Here is a 23,614-nt window from a genome sequence, read left to right as displayed (position 1 = left end):
ACCTATCACTTCATTTCAGTGTCATTCTCAATGAACTTCACTAGCAAGACATTTCCAGAAAGGAGTACTTTTGCAAAAGCAAAGCAGTTATAAAGTAGGACTAACGGTAATAGGAAGAACTGCACAATTCATGCGTGACTTTTCCACATGTAGCAGGCCATGCAGGCCAAGGGGCAGGTGCTCGACTGGGGGTCCACGTTCAGCCCCCATTTTGTCTAGCGGACTTCTTGCACATTGCCTGTTGTAAACTGGTGCCTGCATAAATAGTTGTGATCCCAAACTTGCCTAGCAATGCAACTTCCTCCGCTACACGAAGCGATTTTTGAAGAGTGTTTTGGCAATTCAGCAGCTTAAATGCAGAACACAAAGCAGTAGCGAATCAGGCCGCGCTTACCTCATGGCTGATGCACGTCAAGCTCAATTAATATAAAAAAACTATACGGCCGACTGGGCAGGAGAAAGCGACGAAGTCTGGGCCAACTATGGTTTGTCTGACTGGTTAAGGTGGAGTTTTACATGTATATCCTCTGTGCTAAATTCATACACTTCAGTTTATTCAAACATGTATGTTTAGATGGAATAAATGCTGAAAATATGTAATGTCAGCTTCAACTTGGACCAGGGTTCAAGCCTCTGCCAGGGGTCTATATGTGTATATATGTATCTAAAAACAGCTGAGGCTAACTGGTGTTACTGAATTACCCGTATGTGTGCATGTGTGGATGAATGGTATGTGAAGGTCCCCTATCATCCATGGTTGTTCCTTGCCTTGTGCCCATATGCTCTGGACCCTGAATAGGATAAATGATTATGGATGGATGGCCAAGGAGTGGTGCAGTGACAAGGTCACAGCTCAGGGTCTAGGGTTCGAGTCCTGAGCCCTGGGTCATTCCCTGCCTTGTGCACATAGGCTCTGGAGCCCTTGTGACCCTAAATGGGATAAGTGGTTACAGGAAGGGGGGAAATGGATGGTCAAGCCTCAAAATCAGTGGTGGTAAAGGGAACTGCAAGATAATAGAAGAAATATTCATTTTTCCAGTGCCTTTTTGTATAATCATAATATAGTATCATTGTATAATCAAAACTGTTAAATGATTAGGTATGAAGGGGGTGAAATTAAGTTTCTCTTAAGTAAGCAGCTGGCTATTTACATCAAAATTAAAGCGTCCCTATAATCCCCGAGTTTCCCGAAAACAAGAAACACCTTTTAGAAAAACAAATCGGGCATGACCTTCACTACAGACATACATACAACAACATACATACAAAAGGTATTTATTAATCCAGAGAGACAAATTATTAATTTTTTTATTTTACCTCCCAGAGCGGTCATTAAGCGCACACACACAAGAGGAGACCACTTCTCTTCACATAAACATCTAAGGTTTTAATAATGAGCATTCAGTGTCCTTTGTGGAACCTTACTAATTATTAACACTGGGGGGGGGCACACAATCACAAACAAAGTAAAGACTGAATGAATGATTGAATGCATGGTGGGGGGGGGCGTCGTCATGGCCCTGGGGCTGCATTCGGATCTCTAGCACTGCCGTATAAAGTGCCTTGTATTAAAATCATAGAATCAACAATAAAAGGTGCTAGAGGGGCACTGGGACCCCCACCTTCACACAGGCCTGAATGTCTTTTAAAATGCAGTAAAAGTTACAAATGTAATTCACAGAATTTTCTATGAAAATTTCGGTAATGGCCTTTAAACATTTTTACTTGGCTATGATGCTTTTTATTGCTTGATACATTGCAAAACGTTCCTGTTTTTTTCTCTTTAAAGCTTTGTATTGTAGTTTAATGCTATTCAGTAAGCCTGAAAAAACAAAGTAAACCAAATTTATCTCAGAATTCAGAAAGATGAATAAGTCACCTCTTATAAAGGGTATTCTATTTGTAAAAAGCAAACAAGTAAAAAAAAAAAACAAAAAAAAAAAAAAAAAAAACTTACAAATTGTAAAAAGATTGCCTGTTTCCACAGAAACAGCATGGTTCCCAAACGACATTCACGCTTCCTCCTTCTTGACTGCCTGTGCACTCTCTCTCAGCTTCTGCTCCTGCATCCGCGTTCGAGTGGAATCTGCATAGAAACTCAAATCTTCAATATCCACAAAAAGGTACCTTTTCAGCTGTGGATTCTATAGGCCTCAGAATTCGGAAACTTACTCATTTCTGCCAGCTTCTGTATCAGCTTGGACTCTCCACTAGATTTGCTGTTAAAATAAAGCAGTAATGAGGAACCTGAATAATCCCGTAAGGACCTGCATTATGGAACACCTAAGCCAAAATGACATCTCTGTATCTTGTGTGCGTTACTGTTTTGCCCGACAACCCACCTCCCATCCGCCTCATCCAGGCCATCGGTGTCGAATTTTAGCCTCTTGAGATGTTTGGGTGCAGAACCATCCTCAAAACTCCTCTTCAAAGACCAGTCACTACTGCTGACCATTTGGTTAATCTTCTGGAACTTATCTGAGGTCTGATGAAGCAAAAACATTAATCGTCCACAACTTACCCAAGGTCTAATAAGGTAAAAAATAAATACTTGTTGATACTCACCCCAAACGATTCCCCGATAGATACCAAGATTCTATGGGACATAAGGGGGAAAAACTACATTTAATCTCACAAAATGGCTTTTTGATTTTTCATCTTATGAATAGCTTTTTAAAAAAAAATACAAAATTTAAGGCAGTAATTTTGCTAAGGCAGTAGTTGGTACATAAGGTATTAGCTTTCATGTTTCCATGATAATATCTTTATATCAACCCTCATTCTGCCAGAGACACAGCTCTGAGGATGCAAGAACTCACTTGCTGCGTGGAGTCATGACGCTGGGAGACATCCTGTTCTTCAGAGGAGAGATGTAGACGTTGTTGCTGCCGGGGACCCGCAGCGGTGAGTTCGGGTACTTATACGGGCTGCAGGGGATTTGGGGGATCGGAGACAGGGTGGGCGGCTGGGAGAGCGATGTGAAAACAAAGATGTTTTACACAAAAACGAGAGGAAAACTATCACAGTATTAAAATTCACACATGTATTACCAGGTTATCAAGCCAAAACATCAAATATGTAGGAGGGGTTCAACAGAAGGTTTAATGCCATACAAATGTCACAGGCTGGTAAAACGGCCGGGAGGGGGTATTCTGGGAGGACTGACCAGTGTTCTTCATGAGATGACCCAGTTATTGAAGATAATCCACAGACTTTGTAATCGTATCACTACGCAGAACACATTGCTGGGGTAGTCATGCTTGTATCTTCTGCACAGTGATACGATTGGGGTGTGAAGTTCGGTAAAAGAAAATAGTTCCTACATTAAACTGCTCACTACAAAGTCTGTGGATTATCTTGAGTAACCAGGTCATGATTTCCGGTAAGAGACATTGCTGTTGTATCTTCTGAAAGTATTTCTGGCGCTTTAATCACCACAGAAAGATGCCAGTCAGTCCCATTATATTCGAGAGAAGCCTGACATTTCCGCTGCCCATATCTCCACAACTGGGCAGCTCCCAGCAGAACAGCCTAGATGGACAGACAGCACTAAAGCCCCTATCATTTTCAGTATTGGGGTGAACTGCCCTTTTAAAACCTTACTGATGCACCTCCTAGTATTATTGCTCTCTGGCAGAAGGAAAAGCATCTTCATAACTCAATGACTTCTCCACAGAATCTCATTTAAAGGATACACACATGTATACAAACACACGCACTTCTTCCAAAGTTACAATAAAGGTTAAGAAACGCACACCATGCCATGTGGAGATCTTACCCGCGGAGAAGCATACTGTAAAATGTTAGTCTTCAGCTTCTGCATGAACACCAAGTTGTAGAAGACGATTATGGAGTCATACTGTCCTTCCCGAATCAACACTCGCTTGAACGTCTGCACAGAAATTAAGATTAGTTTTATTGATCCCAGGGGGAAATTCTGGTGCAAATAGCAACAAGAAGACAGTGGACAGACAAATATACTCAAAGTGCAAAACAGATAAGGTCCAGAGACGGCAAATAAACATAGTCCAGACAAATTTTAAAAGTGCACCGCAAGATGGGTCACAGGAAATACCTAGTTGTCTTGGTGCAAACATGCAGGGCTTATCACTTACTTCATGTAATGATTGAAACAGGTTTCAACACAAGCACAACATTTTGCTACCCATCCCAGCGATCAGCAAATACCCTACTCCACATCCTTACCTCCTGGCTAGTGTTGGGTAGGCTCTTGTATGCAGTGACAATAGTCTTAAAGCGCAAATCAATGTTTTTGACCTTGCAGATGGCATACATAGCCGACATCATCAACTGCAAAACAAGAACGGACCGTCATGGGGGTTTCGGTTAGGCAGACGTCGATTTATGCCCGCAGTCTGCATGCGTAGCTTCCAAACTGCAGCCGTTTTATATAGCATGAAAGGGTGTGTGTGCATGGAGCACCTGGTCTAGATGTCTGTCTTTCATCAGCTCATACTCGTACTGAAGAGTATGCTGCAGCAGTGTCCACATGACAGGCTCCAGGTCAGCCTGGTCCTTCAGCAACCGCGAGCAGAGCGTATTCAGTCTCAGGTACGCCAAGCGGTAAACTGCATGGGAATCGAAGAGGTGAAATGTCATATCGTGATTGTGAACATCTATATCACCATCAATACCAATATCATATGGAGGTACAGCCAAGACAAATGTTTGCTTGCAAAATTAATGGTTACAATGCACTATTTATAAACAAATTCCATCCAGGCATGAACCTGTTGGTGTAATTTACCATTATACCTGTTATGTTCCACAACTACTAGTACAAATATCGTGATATTTCTAGGCCATATTGCCCATAACAACCCTTTGAGAATGAGGGAGAAAGTTCTGCAATATGTGATCCATCCCATACTGCATATCGACAGCGGGAGAACTGAGTAGATGCCCGAAAACCTTGTAAAATCCCACAGTGAGAAAAGTTAAAATGAAGGACGGAACCTTTTCTGTAGAAGAGTGAAAGAGAGATGGACTTGGACTGGCTGGCGGACGGACAGGATGCTGGCAGAGACGGACTGGCGTGGAAATCTGGGGGCCCAATGCGGCTGCTAGGCCTCACTGGGGACAAGTACCTGTAGGTTTGGCCGGAAGTGAAGCCTGCTGTTCAGCACCAGAAGTTTACATCCGACTGCCTAGCAAAACTACTACAGCCACTTTGTACTGTCAAAACTGCCTGCAGCAGCAAAAACAGGCAAAGGAAAACTGTACGGACCCCAATGAAACCTGCACATGCAAACTGAAATTATCCACTAAACTTGCAAGGAAATTATCCACTTGTCCATGCAAGGAAGACCACATGACACGCCAAAGGTAAATACTTCACAGGGTAACGCTGACGGGCTAGTGCTTACAGATCTGCAGCCGTGTGGTTGTGCTGCAGAGGCTGGTTGAGCGTGGCTGATGGCTCGGCCTGCTCCACCAAACACTCTTCTTGTGACCGACGGAGGAGTTCAAACAGAGGAGAGTCCTACAGAGGGATGGAGTGCTAACGTTAAGGAAACAAACGAGACACACAAATCTGCAGTAACCGTGTCAACTTCACTTCCACGTGCGCCACCATTCCACACTACAGCCCGCGCATGCATGCATCACCTTGTATGGTACATTCGGTGTAATTAACACAATTACAGAAATGGTATATAAAATGATGATATAGTAAACATCAAAACCACATTATAACATTGATGGAACTTAACAGTAGACAGTGGAAAAGAATCAATTACTGCCATAACTTGTCTTTTAAAATATAACTATAAAAGGATCAACTTTTCTGAGTTTTCAGCAGGAGATACTCTCCCTAAAGAAAAAATACAATAACGGCCAATAGACAAGGTATTTTCTCTGATGCCGGACCACTATTCCTGAACATAGTGGACGGCCCTGACTGACTGCCTGTCCCAAGGCACGAAGCCATCAGACGCAAGAGGGTCTCATTCACTCACCGATCTCCATGCAATCCTCTCCATCACCAAATGCTCACATCGCTCCAAATGCTTGATCATGTCTCTGCTCAGACTGGGCTCTGCCTTGATAAAACTTTCTATCACCTTGTAGAAATCAAAAGCAGACAGCTGGAAAACATCCAGAATCCAGGGGAAGGAGAGGTCGCTTTCTGTGCCGCCGCCGTCTCCGTCGCTGCATGCAGATCCGTTCTTAAAGGTGCTCCCTGCAAGCAAAACGGCACGAAATGTCACACAGCAAAACGCATTAGAAGCTTTAGGTCCTTCAACAGTTATTCAGAGATTACAGCAGGTAAAAAGTGACTCAAACTCCACATTTAAAAAAACAGGGTGTATGTTATTAAGCAGCACAAGGTGTACTTCCAGAACTGTATTATTTTTCTTTACATATTAATACACAGCATTCAAAGCATGAAGAGGACACAAAGAAAGCACTTCATTAAATGGCAGGTAGCAGGCATATACAGAAATGATAAACCACAGCAATTTGCCTATAGCTGCCACAACAAATATGTTTAACTAAAACCAAAACATATAGCCCCAATCATTCCCATTTATGTGAATAAAAACCCCATAAACCATCTGAAGCACAGGGTCACACTGGACATGTCCCTTCTCCCAGTACTGATGATTCCTCAATACTGTTAATGGTTGTGAGACGTATCCTAGTTAAAACATCAGTCTGTGACAATAAGAAAACCTACATAATAGGGATAGGATAGCATTCAGAAGAGTACATAATTTTAAAAAAATGAGGACAAAACCTGGAACACAAAGCTAAATGGTTACTGATAGATAAATATAGCTGCACAACAGATTGGAGATTTAACTACTCAGGGGGGAAAAATACTAGAGATGCACCAATCTGATATTCGGATCGGTATCGGCACCGATCTGATATTCGGATCAGTATCGGCACCGATCTAGACCTTTTTGACAGATCAGGTATCGGCCATAAGTGACCGATCCACGTCCTATACTTACTTATTTAGTTTTTGGCAATCTCTAAAAAGATAGATTTTACACGGAATAGGAGTTATTTGTACAATCAATCGCACGACAGCTCTTTCCCATTTTACATGTGTTTTTTGCGGCATTTAAATCGAACGCTAACGCTGCCCCTCAGTCTCTTTTGCTACTCAGTGGGTGTAAGTACAGTGACTTCCACCTGCTGTGACATCATGCACATACCCTTCGCAGTACGAGGAGCGTAAGATAAGATGTGACGATCTGGGAGTATTTAGGGGCTGCCGTCGCAACAAAGTGTAACTGAGCTGACGCCAATGGGAGAAAAACTTAATTTTAAGCATTCGCCACTTATGCATACTTGCTTTGAAGACATTCATACTAAACTGCAAATGCCTCAAAAACACTTAAAACAAGACGTACAAACGAGGTAGAACAGTACGTTAGGCATGTTTGTAGTAGCCTAATTAAATATTTTTTGTCATACATTTTTTCCATCTGTATTTACTAGCTTAAAATAATATTTTAAGTATAACAAAGTAAAAAGAGCTCTTGTATTGGAATCTGTATCTGTATCAGCAGTCGTATTGAATCGGATCGAAATTGAAAAAATGTGGATCGGCACATCCCTAAAAAATACAAGGTGTAAGTTGCACGCTATAAAAGGCTATTTCAAACATAACGAACCTCAATACACTGCAACCTAGCTGATGTCTTTGTGCTATACTCAGGTGGAAGTTTACTTACAGTACTGCAATACTGTGTTAGTCTTAAGATTTAATGCTAGTATTTCAAGTGAGACAGGACGTTTGCCATATGAACAGAGCACTGACAAATTCAATCTCTCCCTCTCTCTCAAAAACCACGAATCACTATAACTGTATAGCATTTCAAATCCATTATCAGTGTATTGACTCCTGACAACCTGAACAATCAACTTGCATCCGCATGTATGCACGAACCGAATTTAATTTTGCTTTTGTGGAGGGGGGGGGCGCGCTGTATAAAGTAAGACCCAAAAAAATCCAAAATGCTGAAGAATGAAACAAAAGTGAAAGACTACTCACCACCATATGTTGCCATGACAACCTCCAGGGCACAAGCGAGGAGTGAAATGTGAAAGGCAGAGTTGTTCAAAAGTATACTGCAAAAACGACAAATAACGATCAGTGGGGTGGGAAAAATATTGATATTGTGGTATATTCAAGTATAAGAATATATTTTATGCTTATTATATATTGTTTTTCCATATCCTATTATCATCGTGTAATGGTAACAAACAATAATGTTGCTGTGTACATTGTTTTTACAACACATCTGGTTCGATCGCACATCGCTGAACGTGTCATAAACACAGACCGAAGAGTCGAAACGGCATATAAATCGGGGTCTTGTGAATCAAAATACGGAAAGTTACTATACAGCATTTTCTATCTCATTCCTATCAGATCCATATAGAATCTAATCTAATCGAATCGTTAGCTTGTGAATCTGAATAAAAATCAAATCGGGGTATCGGTGCCAATACCCAGCCCTATGGGTTAGTCTGTCTCACTAACGGTCAGAAAAAAACAGATCTAGAAAGCGGGAATTGCAGTTAGCCACCAGAACTCACCTGAAATTCTGCACAGACAACCTTTTTTCCTCCTACCAGAAGAGAGAAAGCACACATCAGCAGTAGCATGAAAACTGACCAAAAGATTATTCTTTTTTTTTCCTTTTACTGTAGACTGATTTATTTCCCCATAAACTATTAGTAAGGGATTTTAAAAAGAAATCCTAAAACTGTCTTTGTATCATGTTTTATGTCTTTAAGAATGGAGACAAACTATTGATTCCAAGTCGGAAGTTCTGCCTCACCGACTTTAGCATTGATTCCATCACTCTGTAATACAGCCGGACACCAAGGGTAAATCTCTGTGGAATAAGACATGTAGGTAAAGCTTTACATTAACTGCACCTTCATAATGCATTCATAGAACATTTTGGCTACGTTCACACTGCCAGCCACATCGTTCAATTCCAATTTTTTGCTCAGATCTTGACGGTTCACATTCATAAGTACAAGTGACCTGTATCTCACTGTAATGTGAACGCATCGGTCCTCCGAAACGTCACGCATGCGCACATTGATGCGTTTTTACACGGGTAAAAAGCTGGTCGTAAAATTGGCACGTTGTGCGGCCATGACCGCTGCGCTGATTCGAGTCTTTTGCCTCCTTAAACTTTGACTTCAGGCTCTTTATTTTTCTTTGGCATTGTAGCAACTATTTCAAATACTACTCTATTACGATACTGTAGGTTCCTTCCAGTTTAGCTTGAACAGATTAATTTCCCCAAATATCAGTTAAATCCCCACCTTCTCCATCCTTCCACTGACTTATCGCAGCTCTCCTCCATTTTTACCTTCCTGCGCTGCCGGTGCAGGCTGATGATGTCAGTGCATGCGTATAAGCAAAGAGCCACATGAATTCCGATCTGAAAGTTCACATTCAGGTCACATGGCCGCGAATTGGATACGTATCAGATTTAGTACCACATATGAAAGTGGCACAAATCCGATTTGAAAAGATCAGATCTGTGTCACATTAAGGCAAAAAATATGATTTGAGTCACTTCAGCATGGCAGTGTGAACGTAGCCTTAGTGCACCTTCATAACGCATTCATCGAACAATCATACGCGACAAGTATACCTTAACATCCTAACATACCTTAAGTTTTATACATCAATAAGCATTATATGATAAACATTAGAATTGTGTAATCACGTTTAATAAAACATGTTTAACATATGATTACACAATTCTAATGTTTATCATAATGCTTATTATTGATGTATATTAAACCTAAAGTATGTTAGAATGTTAAGGTATAGTTACATGCTGCTTATGAATGTTCTATGAGTGCATTACGAAGGTGCAGTTAACGTAAAGTGTTACCAATTTTCATTTACACAAAAAACAAACAAACAAAGCCTGTACTTGAGAATAAGTGCATGCGGAAATGCAATCTTTAGGAATGGGCCATGTGAAGATCTGCCAGCTGTCAGCCTGGTTTCCACGCTTCAGTACCTGTGATCCGATTTCCATGCACCGCTGACCCATGGACTGAGCAAACTTCTGGCTGAAGAGCTGGCCCAGATGCTTCACTCGATTGGTGATCTCCTCTGACGGGTTCACTGTGCAGTTCTGAATAACCAGATACACAAAATCAACCACAACGGTTACAGGGGGGCAATGAACTGAACCACAAAACAAGAAACTTGTGGAGAAAGATAAGGAACTCAGATAAACATAATATTTAGAGAAAAAGGTTATGTAGACAGTTGAACATTCAGTGAGTATGACATACAGGGCAGCTGGGGAAAAAAAATATGGATTTTTAGGTGAACAAACAGTAAAGTCGGAAATCGGGAGGGAGGGAGGGAGAGAGAGATAGAGATAGAGAGAGAGAGAAGGTGACCTACTTTAAAAAACAATTCCAATACATCCGAGGGCTGGCTGCTGGCAGAGGAGAGAATGACCTTCAGCTGCTGGATGGAGGTCATGGCGGCTCTGTGGAGACACACATTCCAGCTCACTTTCCCCTCAGCAACCATGGTGACTGAACATGACTACAGGTAACCACATCACTCTCAGCATGAGAACAACTTTCCAGGATTTTAAAATCAGTGACCCTTTAAAGCAGGGTTTCCCAATCCGATCCTTGGGGACCCCAAGACAGTGCACAAGACAGGAGCAAAAACGTGGACCGTGTGGCAGGGAGCTGGGAGGGAGCAAAAACGTGGACCGCGTGGCAGGGAGCTGGGAGGGAGCAAAAACGTGAACCGTGTGGCAGGGAGCTGGGAGGGAGCAAAAACGTGAACCGTGTGGCAGGGAGCTGGGAGGGAGCAAAAACGTGAACCGTGTGGCAGGGAGCTGGGAGGGAGCAAAAACGTGGACCGTGTGGCAGGGAGCTGGGAGGGAGCAAAAACGTGGACCGTGTGGCAGGGAGCTGGGAGGGAGCAAAAACGTGGACCGTCTGTGGGTCCCTGCAAACCAGGTTGAGAAACACTAAAATAAATGAGTTTAATAGAAAAAGCCAATTCAAGCAGAAGCAGATAATGAAACTATGCTGAAATGAGACTTTTACCCACCGGACAGGGGTCTGAGGTGGAATAAGAGCAGGCTGCTCCCCCGGTGAGCTCTTTTTGGGTGTTTTTTCCAACTGGGCTCTGAAAGAAAAGCAGGGATATGCTGCTGACCTGGAGACTATGACGACTTCCTTTCTGATGTTAATTATAACACACAGAACACCATGACTTCAAGTTTCAAGAACTGTCAAGTATTAGCAGACAACCCTCCCTGAATGGCACGCTTACACTTCTGTCTTAACCATCTGAAGCGTTTCATCATTGTCCAAGAAGAGACGGGCGTCAAAGTCCTTATTTTTGAGGTAGAGTTCTTCATACTGCTTGCTAAGCTCATGCTCCTAAAATAAAAAACAGGTAATTGAAGGACTTCTTTGAAGGCAGAAAATACATCATTAGCACTTTGTATGAGGCTACATGCTCGTGGGTTAAGATACTCCATCCTGGAGGCTTCCAGAAAGAATCCCCCACTGTCACTGAGCACTGCATTAAGGGAGCGATTCAGTCTACAAATTTCCAAACCTTTGGAAGATCTTTGGAAGCAGAGAGTCCCATAGAATCAAGAAAGGCAGTGAAGCTGTTCAGATTGACATCCTTCACCTACGGAGGTACAACAGAAAGCTCAGTTATCGATAATGTGATGTCCCCAGTTTAAATCAAAAAACACCGCTAAGAAAATGGGTGGGTGGGGGGGGGGGGGGGGGGGGGGGGGGGGGAGAGTCACACTGGATTCCATGCCTTGGTTCATGCACTGGTTTTGGTAGCATTTTAAAAAGGCATTTTCAAATGAATCTGAATGAAATGCATTAGCATTAGTTAAACACTGAAACAGTGTTTAAAACTTTAGACTGATTATCTTCAGAGTTTGCAGCTTTTAATGTGTTGGGTAAAAGTCAAAGTCTTTATTTTTTGGTTTAGGAATTTTTGTGACTTACTGACCTTTTATGGCAAGACTTTTTTTAAAAAGCTGCAAACAGAACGGGGTCTCATTGTCAGGATTCTGTTGTTAACTCGTTCGGAAGCACAGAAGGTCCTGAACAGTCCGGGTTAACACAGACAATCATACGGATAAAAGACAGCAGACATGCGTCTTCCTGACCTCATCGCCGCTGCAGGCGTTCTCTTTACAAAGGACCTCGATCAGGATGTTATCGACATCTGGAGGTCGGGGTTTGGCTCTACCCTGATTACGTCGCGACGTTCGAGTTGGGGGGCTCTGGGCGGCCCCACCACTGGCATTTTCTGTGCAAAAGAGGTAAAATGTATTCAAGGACTGAATCCTAAACGGAAATCAGCCACAATTAAAACTGGACAGATGCCTAAAAAGAAATGCTGATAACCAATAAAAATCTTTATTTCCGATGAGTTTTTGGGTGTCATACTATGTAATTGGGACTGAAACAGTATTAATAAGCTGGACGTCTTACTGTAGGGTTGCTGAAGAATTGCCGCAGGACAGCGTTTAATGTAGAAGGCCAGCACACAGAGAAGCAGCTGGAAGGAGATGACCAGGTCATCCTCCATCTGTAGCACTGATCCTATACGTCCAAAGAGAGCAGCAGATCAGAGCCTGCGGAAGCTGGTAGCAGGCAGCCCACTTAAGGGAGTGTTTCTGCCAGACAGTCCAAACTGGTGTTATACACTTAGATGTGTGCAGGGTCCACAGCCTGGTCTGCAGGGAACCCCGGACAGTCCACGTTTTTGCTTCCTCTCAGCTCCCAGCACATCTGATTCGGTGTTCCTGATTGGCTATGAGCTGGGAGGGAGCAAAAAAGTGGACTGTCCAGGGTTCTTCGTGGACTAGGTTGGGAAACACTGCTTTAAGTCCATGTGTCTCAGCCTGGTCCTCGAGGACCCCCCAGACGGTCCACGTTTTTGCTCCTCCCAGCTCACAAGAAAACCCGAATGGTGTAGGAATCCCCGAGTACCAGGCTGAGAAACACGGACTTCAAGTATGCACGCGTCTTGAAGTGTGTAACATCAGTTTGAGAAGTTTCTAATAAATCAGTTTGAAAGGGTTTCCTTGACTTTTAATTAATTTCTTAATCTCAGTATATAAAACACTGTGCATTCGGTTCATATGGAGCACAGATTTTATTATAATGACATTGGTATTTACTTTATGGGTATCCGGGATTGATTAAGTAGTATCAAAACTGGGTTCTATTTTGCTTTTGAAAACAAATCCCCCCCCCCCCCAAACTGATAATCAACTTTTTAGTTTAGGTTTTTATGGAAGTGTAATTAGAAATGAGTGTTCGAGTTTCTTTGACATATAGCACATCAACAAAAAGTTCAAAGGACTGCTTTAGTTCCTGCAGTTGTTGAACAAAACAAAGGAACGTGACACTCCTGAATCTGGACCGGCTACGGCACATCGGGTCAATGGAACAAGTGATCCATGGAGCGGAAAGCAACTCACAGTGCCTGTTTACTTCAGTGGTACTTTACTCAAAACCCACATTTATAGTAACAATTAACGCAGAAGTGGCCCTTGACGTTATACCACCGACTCACCTACAGCCAGCAGAAACAGCACCCAGCAGCTCCGCACAATCTCCTTGATTTCAACTCCATCCTTTTCCCTGGAGAAAGACAAAAACTTCAGGTACTACCAATTCAATGTAGCTACCATGAATAAGCAGGGGGGAAAAATCTTATTCAAGGATACAGTGCAATTTGGAACTCTAGGATAATGCAACTCAATGTAAGCTTTAACTACAAGTTCCATGTGTACTAATCATTCGGCCAAATGCACATTGAAATTTGTGGGGCAGCTTGCTAATAATCATATATCCATCTGTTTTCCAAAACCGCTTGTCACTGGGGGTCCGGAGCCTACCTCAGAGGCTACAGGTGCAAGGCAGGAGACACACACACACACACACACACAGACACACACACACACACACACACACACACACACACTTACCTATGGGCAATTTGGTAACTCCAATTAGCCTCAGCATGTTTTGGACTGTGGATGGAAACCGGAGTATCCAGAGGAAACCACACAATAACACGTGGAGAACATGCAAACTCCACACATGGAACCCTGGTCCCAGAGGTATGAGGCGACAGTGCAAACCACTGCACCACCATGCCATCCCATAATCATACACATTTACTATAAAGAAATCACCAGTAATGTTGCATTGGTATGACTCAAGACACATACAATAAAGAATGACAGCTAAAATCTAAACACACTCAACACTCAATGAGTGTTAGAATTACTGCTGCTATTTGCTTAATGCAATAGCACTCGTCACAATAACTCGTGTACGGAAGGACGTAGTTTTCTTTTTTTCCTTTTGGACTTACTTGGAGATGTCAGTGAAGATCTTATCACATGTCCTAAAAGGATAAAATGAAAAATAAATTTATATTAAAACCCAGCGGCTACAGTTCTGTGTCTGGCAGGTTCATTGGAGGAAGCAGATTTTACAAATCCTGCATCTCAACTTCAGACACTTTGTAAGGACCTGTTTCACCTTTTCCCCTGGATCAAAGTGTCACCTTCTGGCACCTCATTCAGATACACCAGAAGACACCTAAACTAGGAACTGCTCCTAACTCTGGTTAAACCCCCAAGGTGACACAAGCCCTAAACCGACCATTAGTTCTTAGGGAATAAAATAGGGATTCCAGACATAAAACAAAACTTATCTGATCTGTACACAAAGAAATCCATCAACATGTAAGATGAAGTGTTCCAAAAACAACTCAACACCTAAATATGTGCTGGACCAGAATATTTGAAATATATGGTCACCGACTACAGCAGCACTAAGCAAACGTAACAGATTTACCATCTAATATGAATTTATATAAAACATGCCTAGTTTGACTTCCAGGTTTGCTTTGACTGAAAATCTCAAAGCAGAAACATATAAGCATTGAGATTAACATAATTTAAATTAACTGTGCTTCTCAAAAGTAGTGTTCTTCCCTGGTGAATGAGCCAGATAAATCAGAAGAATTAGACACTCTACCATACTCCATAATCACTAGCATCCTGAGAAGGCAGCAAAAACAAAAATCAGCAACCACGCATACATAAGCGTTTAGAGCTCACCCATTTTAGCTGGATCAAAAGTATCAATGGAAATACCACAAGTAAAATGTTTAAGACCATGTGGAAGGATAAATTGTATCTGCTTGAAGTAGCCTAATGTAACCAGCGCCTGCTCTACAAACGTATATCAATGCTTCTGCTACAAATGTATCATTATATGTATGGTGGAATAAGCAATGTGGGCAGCAGGTTCATCATGTGATCAGCAGAGGATTCTTGGGAAAGTAGGAGAACAGGGTGCAAAAACTATGGAAAATGAGGCATGGGATCAAAGGGAGCAGTATCTGTACTTGGTTAAATCTGTGTGGACTTCAGCAAAGCTAGCTTGTGTTTTAATGAGGACAGGATGAACCTAGGAAGGACAGAGAGGAGACTCCTCACAAGATAGAAAATGGCTATAGGAGAGTGTGGCTAGAAGCCTAGATATGCATCACCTATGTATGCATCTTTATCAAAGAATCTATAGCCCAGATACTTAGCAGCTGGTTAGGTTTTGAGACAAAACACACACTTGTAAGCAGTGTTATCACAAACATGAGGTTTGTTACATTATGCTGACTTAACACCACACCAACAACTAGGGCTACATTCATGGCGAGAGGATAAGGACATTAAAACACACTGAATTATCAAAAGGTAAAAACTTCATAAAGAACTAAATAATACAAACAGTTACAACTAGCTAAGATGATTAAGATTAGCTTTTGATAAAAAAAAAAAAAACTAAAGTCTCTGGGCTAGATTTTACTCATCCATGAAGTCTCTTATGCTCTAATCAGAAGGATCCGGAATCAATCAAAAGGTAATAAAGACACATATCTACTGGGATATAGAGCTAGAACTTCCTGATGAGTAAACAACCAAGAAAGGAAAAAAAGAATATGAGCAAGGTCCCAAATGAAAGAAACACAGGAATGGCACCTGAACGTGCTCTTTTAGCTTTTGCCTGAAAGGTCTGGGCACCTCTGGCCAAGAACAGAGAAGCAAAGAACATAAACCATATGACACACTCAAGCACTGAGGCTAAGATCAGACACAGAAAAAAGCCCAAGGCTGAGAGTATTCAGCACCACTCTTACCTCTCAAACCTCTGGAAGAGCGCCTGCAACACGTCATATTTCTTCTCCAATCTACTCATGGCTGTATTGACTTTGGTGCTGATGGTGTCCATGTTCACATCCATCAGCTTTAACAGGTCAAACAACTGCTTCTGCCTGGACAGAAAAGGAACAATACCTACCTTAATATACTCACCAACCTATATGTGAATCAAATAAGCCAAACTAACTAAGGAAATAAGACATTTCCTGAACATATATAAGGTTGCCCATCTATTGTTCCATTATCTAAAGATTAGGAATGAAACATTTCATATATGTGCATTTATTTTAGCAGACGCTTCTATCTAAAGTGGGTTAGAACTGAGAAAATGTTACCCGGTCCCTGGAGGAAACAGGGTTAGGGACTTGGCTTGATTGGCTAAATTGGCACAGAGTCACACACACCCCTCGGAAGGTTTTTTCAAATATAAACCAGAGCCTTTTCTGAGCAACACTTACCTGAGATCAGCAGCCTTTAGGACATCCGTGATGGTGAAGGTCTGCATCCCCAAATCCGTGGCAGCAATAAACAGACATGCTGCCCAGTACTGCTTGCTGGTCTCCTACGTCAATTCATAAACATCCCAAACACCAATAAACCGATCATTCAGGTCTTTACGTCTAACATTTACATTAACTAATTCCCTTCCAATACAGATGACTATTTAAGACTATACAAAATATAGTACAGTCTATTCTTAGTTTAGGCATTGCAGAACTGAGCAGAATCGTAGGTTAAACAGAGTTCATGTTAGGTATGCATCTATAAATATCTATCTTCATCTTTAACTCAATTTGTTAAACTTCATTGCAGTTTCAGGACAGAATCAGGGTACATTTTCCTACGTTGTACTTGTAAAGCTGTGTGTGAGACAAATAAAGGCTCTTGAATCTTAAACAGCAAATGAACCGGCAATCCCTATAAAAGTTATCATAGAACAACTGACCTGCACGTCATCCATCGATGCCAGCATCATCTCCCATACTGACCAGGCACGATCACACACTAAATCCGTCACCTTCAGTTTCTTGCACAGAGTTACAAAGTCTGCATCCTTGTTTTTGTGTCTGCAGCAGATGAATAGGTGAAAACAATTAAAATCAGTGTTTCTCTGCGGGTGTCACTGGATACTGGGCGGGAATGTCACTGTGACCAAGATGTGGCATTAGTCTGATGCTGGCTAGAACGATTCTAGCCAAACTGGTAAATACAAGCTTGCAAACAATGAGGCCCAGACCTAACCTCACAACCTTAACCCCTAACTCTCTTAAAGAGAAACCAATAGCTACACTTGGAAATGAGCGGATTTTGCGATGCTGTTAAAAGCTGACGGTGATGAGGTGATAACCCCCCTGTAAACAACAGCTGTGTAATTCTCCTGTTTAAAAGGGCCACGTGCGACTAATTTTAAACTCCTCAACATGGTACGTCAGCCATGGATTGGCGAAAGTATTCAGAAAATCCAGTTGATTTCTTTGTGAGGTCTGGTACGTCCCTTATTAGAAACCTGACACAAATACACAAATACGACACATTTAAAAGAATTACTAGAATATACTACCTTAGAATGTGGCAGCAACTTGCGGACCGTTAACGTCGCCGAGATATTTAAGGCGGAAGCGACCTAGAACAAACTGCTAACTGGCTCTCACACAGCTAGTGGGTAATGTATGCTCCAAAATAAAGAGCACAGACAGTATTTCCCTATTTATACATCAAGCGGTCAATGAGCAACTCGCCATTTTTACTACAGCTTATCATATCTCTTAGCTAGTTTTAAGAATGTCAATATAACGTCGCGTAGGACAAACCAATAACCTAGACCGCAAAACAACGACTTGTTTTATTTTAACAGACCTTCTCTTGTACATGGACTCGACACTAATTCTGAATTAGTTCCTCAATTGCCAACATTTCTTGCTAATAAAGTTAACCGTTTCCTTTAAATAACAAACAAACAGATGCTTAAACATGACTTACCTATCTTCGCTGAACTCCAGATTCTCCTGCTTGACTGGAGACACCCTTCTGTTGTTGGTTTGCTTTATTTCCTTATTAAGCTGGATGCCGTTGCAACGTTTTTTAGGAGGCATATCGAGTTTGGCACTAAATATCTCTCTACCCGGTGTGTAAACACTTAAACGTCACTGTTCTGAATTCATGTAAAGCAGCGGATCTTGTCGTTATTATTGTTTTAAATCCCTATTTGGCCCAAGACCCATCACCTGTCTGTCGGTCTCTGCTAGTTTGGTGATTTCTTTGCTAGTGGCAATTGATTCGCTGATTCTTCCAAACCGCGGGAAACTACTGTAAACGACACATCCGCCAGGTAAACGTCACTTCCGGCATTCGCTACCCTGCGCTACTCACTGCTGAAATGGGTTGTGGAGAGTTTGGGCGGTTTGGATTGTAGTCTGTCTGGGCGGGGAAATGTCCCGTCCAAAATGGTGCAGAAAACAGCGGCACAGGAGCGTGTCCTTGAAATACCGTTACATCAGAATTGTTCAGGATAGCTAACAGATAACTTGTGGCTCTGGTGAACCTCACTCAGTCTAGCGTATTAGGAAGACGGAAAAATGTAGCTGAAGAAATGTGGTTAATGGATATTCACTTGTTGCAAGTCATTTTGGACAATAGTTTATTTTCTCTTGACCAAACTGTCTTTACTTCGGCAGACTTAAAATTGTTCACCTGAACGAAGGTTCACATAATTCCCTTGGGTGTCTTTTTTTCGTTTCGTTTTTTTTTATGATGCCTAGAAGATAAAGAAATCCTCAAGACTCAAATACGGTTACTTTAAAAATGGAAATAACCCAGTTTTAATACGATCGTTATTATCCTTAAAATGCATTACAAACATGTTCGCCCCCCTTAAATTTCATTCATGGCTTAATACCATCAATATTTAGTACATGGGTCCCATACTGAACTGAGTACAACATAACGAATGTACAGAATGATATAGGCAGGGATTGACATAACTGGTACGCAAGTACGCATTCACCTTTAAAAGCGATACTTGCGGCAATCGATTGTTGTAACAGCGTGAATGCGTACGCATTTTATGTGCATTTGCTCCAATATGACAAGAAATTACTGTGCATTTTAACATTTATATGCTAATTCGTACTTATAGAATATATAGGTATACAGGTTAAAATGCACGATAATTTCTTGTCATATCGGCGAAAATGCACATAAAAATACGTACGCATTTGCGATGTTACAACAGTCGATTGCCGCACGTATCGCTTTTAAAGGTGAATGCGTATTTGCGTACCAGTTATGTCAATCCCTGGTTAAAGGTATATTACAGTGTAACACTGAGACTTCTATTTAGAAAACTAGAAGCCGGAAATACTGTGATCCCTGTGACTGTTGTTCTCATAACGCGAGTATTTGAAGTATTTGAGTCTTTGGCGGTATGCAAGCATACCTGATGTGTGTATGTGTATAATTATTTTAAAAATGCATATATATGTGAAACATATTTTACACACACACACACATTACATTTTTATTACATTTTTAAATGCCAAAAAAACTTTTAGATTAGATCTAGAGAATGACTTAAGCTACGTACAGCTATATAGTGATAATAACACCTTTGAATGCTTTCCTGTAAACAGTCAGAATTTTTTAACTTAATTTCCTTCTGCAAATCTACCGACCTTGGCAAACCAGTGCTTATGAAACTCCTGAAGAAGATTGCACCGCTGATTAGCAGTACACTGTTAAACTCATCTCTTAGGCTTGGATATGTTCTAAAACCTTTTAAAATTGCTGCTATTAGACCTGTTCTCAAGAAACCAATTCTTAAAACCAGTGATTTAGGAAATGATAGACAGATATCAAATCATCCTTTCATTTCAAAGATCCTAGAGAATGTTGTTGTTCATCAACTGTTTTCCGTTCTACAGAAACTAACTTCCAGATAAATCTTGGATTGATTACGAAATACTACTATTTAATTATGAAGTAATAAATCTTCCAGCAGATGTGTGAGATTCAGGCTCACTATCAATATTCAAGTCTAGACTAAAAACACACTACTTTAGTCTAGCCTGTAGGGACTCTAGTTCTAGCTCTAACTAACTGCTCATCCCCAGTTAGATCTGCAGTGTGAGGTGTAGAGCTGGGTGGGGATCTGTGCCACTGGCTTTGGATAAACTGAGATGTCAGTGCTGTCACTCTAGCTTCACACCCCCTTGTGGAATTGGAGTGCTGACATTCAGGGACTCCCCATGCTGCGTTACCACTTGCCTTGCCCTCGTACTTATGCTGCCATAGCCACTTCTGCCAGAGCTTACATATATTGCACTAACCTAACTATGTACACTGCCTCAAGTGTCCCCTACTTTAGCTAATACTCTTTTTATTTCTCCTGCCTCTCCTGGGGCGTGTTGTCTCGAGACCCAGAAAATTAAGATATTCAGCCTATCCTCCTTCCTGCAAGACCTCACTACCTGTGACGTGCTTCTGGCCTGCCTGCCCTTGTCTCCGTGACGCCTCCACTACCTGTGGTGTCTTTCCGGCCTGCTCGCCCTTCAGCGTGTGACGTCTCTCCTTCCTTACCTGCTGCTGCTGTACCACTGTTCATCTTGCCACCAAAAGAAGCACCTGCATGCCGTCACCTGCCTGCCCCCCCCCCCCCCCGCTTTGAGACTCAAATCTTAAAATATGGAAAGTGTAAAATAGAATTTTGCCATCTTGTCCATTTGACTTCCTCTGCCAGCCGCTGGAGGATGCCCCCCCCCCCCTTTGAGTCTGGTTCCTCCCAATATTTCTTCCTTCTAGGGAGTTTTTCCTTGCCACTGTCACTGGGGGCTTTGGGCAGGGACAATGTAAAGCACTTTGAAAGAATGTATTGTGAAAGTGCACTATGCAAATACTATTTAATTGAATTCAAATTGAATATATTGTCATGGAAATTAGATATTTCAGATCATTTTAATTAATGCATTTACATCATGTGTTTTGCATTGTAAAGTGCTAAAACCTGCTAGGTTATTTGTAACATTTTGGGTAAAATTTACCAAAGTAATGAATGAAGTAATTAATGTCTTTCTTTTGTACAATGTAAAATTAACACAAAATGCAACTATAGGATCGAGGATTTTTACTTGTCATAGTGCAAGTGGGTTACACAGATTCCGTGAAGTGAAGTAGCCGCCTCCATACTGACATAACGTTACATAATAGTACTACACTATACAAGCATTAAAGGGCATTAAATTACTATACTATACAAACATCGGACTATATATTTGTGAGATAGATAGACAGACAGAACTATTTTTGACAGCATCTGTTGAGTGCCCTTGTAATATTTAAAAAAATGTACAAATTTATGTACATCTGCCAGTGTTATTTTTTATGTAGAAGAGTTAAAATCATAGGCATAAAAGAAATGAGGGCATACCACTGCGGCATCAACATAAAAGACAGAGAGGTGTTATGTGGAAATTGAAATTGACTTCTCCCAGTACTACTGTGGAAAGGGGACATACTGAATCATTCACCTGCTTTAGTGAGGAAGAAGACTCAGGTATCGCTGCCCAAAAGCGGGCTCCACAGTGATCTTTCATTTAAAGCTGAAAAACGGTTAAAACAGATCATGGGCGTGAACATAATTAATATTTTTAAATAACCACTCTCACTTAGTCAGCCATTCCATCACTACAACCAGGTGACTGGGATTGCTCAGGAGAAACAGCTTGCTTCTTTTGTGTTGGCCATCTGCACAAAAGTTAGTTGGAGTAGATGTGACTGATATCACCTCACTTTTTAAGCTTATGGAATGCAAGTTTTCCCGTGGATGTAACCTGCAAATTATTGGTGAGGCAAGGTATACAGGAAACAAGAGCCGACTGTCTCTCATCAGATTTAATTGAATTTCTGTCAGAGGTGTCTAATTTAGTCCAGGCCTTTTTTTAAACCAGTGTTTGTTTCTTTTTAGCAGTAATTCAAACAAACCATTTTTTTCAGTTTCAGTTTATTTAATCCATAGTGTTAGAAAGATAATTGTATGGTCCAGTATATTTAGCTATTACAATATGTATGATATAAGTGGAGTACGTAAATTGCCTTTAGTAAGTAATTTGGTATTAGCTTAAGTCACACTAAACAAGTTTTCTCAGGGTTGAATGAGAAGCAGATTTAGTTATCAAATGACATGCCTGTGCTATTGTGTACAAGGAATCTGAATATGAATAGTGAGGACATGAAACATACAATGCACACAGAGATGATACCAGTGAGACACGCACAAGAAGACCGGGTGCAGTGGTTAGTAGTGAGATGTTCATGAATATACTGTATATAAGACTGATGGCAATAAAAAGTGGATTTTACCATTAGAAAAATTATTATTACCATTAGATGGTAAAATAAAAATCAGACAGCAAAAGTCATTATTTGTGTTCATGTTACACTAAGAATTACAGCAGCTGTTTATGGGTTTACCCTGCCACAAGAGGGCAATCTAATTTATTTAACAGATGCTTTTGTCTAAAATGAAAATGTCAAGTCACTGAATGACACTTGATCCTAATGTAAGTTGAAGAAACGACCTTCTGATCAACCAAGAAACACACCACTGTGAAACTGCAAGAATGGCTTGGAGGTATGGGACCATGAAACGGACAGACTTCCAGTTTCTAACAAAGCCGGACCGCTAATGAAACCTCGATGGACTCGCGTTGGGGAGCTGCACACTGACCTGGGGGGTGGCCCTTCACATCTTCAGGCCTGTGGGTTCCATCCTCTGCTGTGGGTGTGTGAGTTGACGTTCTTCCTGTGCTGTGCGGCTTTCCTGCCATCTAAAGACTTGGTAACATTTACTGTCATCTCCCCACGTGTGTATGTGCTCTCTGACAGACTGGTTATACTTCAGCCTTCAGACAGGATCTAGGACCGACGATGGGAGAAAAACAATTTAACCTGCAATGAAATAAAAGTCAACAACATTTTGACTAGTAATGAAATGGCAATTTGCTCCTAGTACATACAGTAGACAATTGTTTTGAGGGTGAATCCAGGCCCCATGATCCTCCCCTGCCCTTTGCCTAATCTTCTACAGACATGCTAAGCCCTGACATCATTTCTGAGTCATGTCGCTCAACAGGAAAGTCAGACATAGGTAAGTCTTATAGCAAGACTTCCTCTGCAACTTGAACACAGTCAGAAATGTGCTGTACTGTTCTCTCACATCTGGAGATTCAAATGCTGCGTCTGTGATTGGAGTCTACATGCTCTCCGCAGGTCATGCAGTACTCCAGGAATTTGGGTTTTCTCCAACGTGTATTTAGTCAAATTTACACATCTTAATTGCATTGCAAATG

The 23,614-nt window shown here is 41.4% G+C and overlaps 1 protein-coding gene across 2 annotated transcripts; it reads right to left on the bottom strand.

The window, feature by feature from the left end:
* Window positions 1–1,291: 1,291 nt before the first annotated feature.
* On the bottom strand, window positions 1,292–18,630 carry rb1 (retinoblastoma 1). Of its 2 annotated transcripts, none has more exons than XM_023800650.2 (27): window positions 18,252–18,630; window positions 17,218–17,338; window positions 16,730–16,833; window positions 16,250–16,384; window positions 14,417–14,449; window positions 13,610–13,677; window positions 12,520–12,630; window positions 12,192–12,334; window positions 11,615–11,692; window positions 11,324–11,433; window positions 11,099–11,176; window positions 10,430–10,517; window positions 10,035–10,151; window positions 8,823–8,879; window positions 8,578–8,609; window positions 8,030–8,106; window positions 5,979–6,202; window positions 5,388–5,503; window positions 4,978–5,108; window positions 4,444–4,589; window positions 4,207–4,311; window positions 3,779–3,892; window positions 2,820–2,965; window positions 2,566–2,596; window positions 2,343–2,485; window positions 2,173–2,219; window positions 1,292–2,086 (listed from the first exon to the last, which is right to left on the bottom strand). In XM_023800650.2, exons 1-27 carry the CDS (start codon window positions 18,362–18,364, stop codon window positions 2,013–2,015), a joined length of 2,742 nt encoding a protein of 913 aa, XP_023656418.1. In that variant the 5' UTR covers window positions 18,365–18,630; the 3' UTR covers window positions 1,292–2,012. The 2 variants fall into 2 exon arrangements, with proteins under 2 accessions (XP_023656418.1, XP_023656419.1); XM_023800651.2 differs by lacking the exon at window positions 18,252–18,630 and adding an exon at window positions 17,833–17,985.
* Between the last annotated feature and the right edge of the window lie 4,984 nt (window positions 18,631–23,614).

The sequence above is a fragment of the Paramormyrops kingsleyae genome, chromosome 18 (genome assembly GCF_048594095.1).
Source record: "Paramormyrops kingsleyae isolate MSU_618 chromosome 18, PKINGS_0.4, whole genome shotgun sequence".
Taxonomy (NCBI): Eukaryota; Metazoa; Chordata; class Actinopteri; order Osteoglossiformes; family Mormyridae; genus Paramormyrops; species Paramormyrops kingsleyae.
This window is presented reverse-complemented; position numbering and strand designations above follow the sequence as displayed.

Bases quoted from the DNA above. Each gene is read 5' to 3' on its own strand.
- rb1 (XM_023800650.2), bottom strand. From the start codon at position 18,364: ATGCCTCCTAAAAAACGTTGCAACGGCATCCAGCTTAATAAGGAAATA. The intron at 11,693-12,191 runs GTCAGGAAGACG...GTACCTCCGTAG, and splicing joins ACGCCTGCAGCGGCGATGAG to GTGAAGGATGTCAATCTGAA. The intron at 8,610-8,822 runs GTGAGGCAGAAC...CTCTTCTGGTAG, and splicing joins TGGAATCAATGCTAAAGTCG to GAGGAAAAAAGGTTGTCTGT.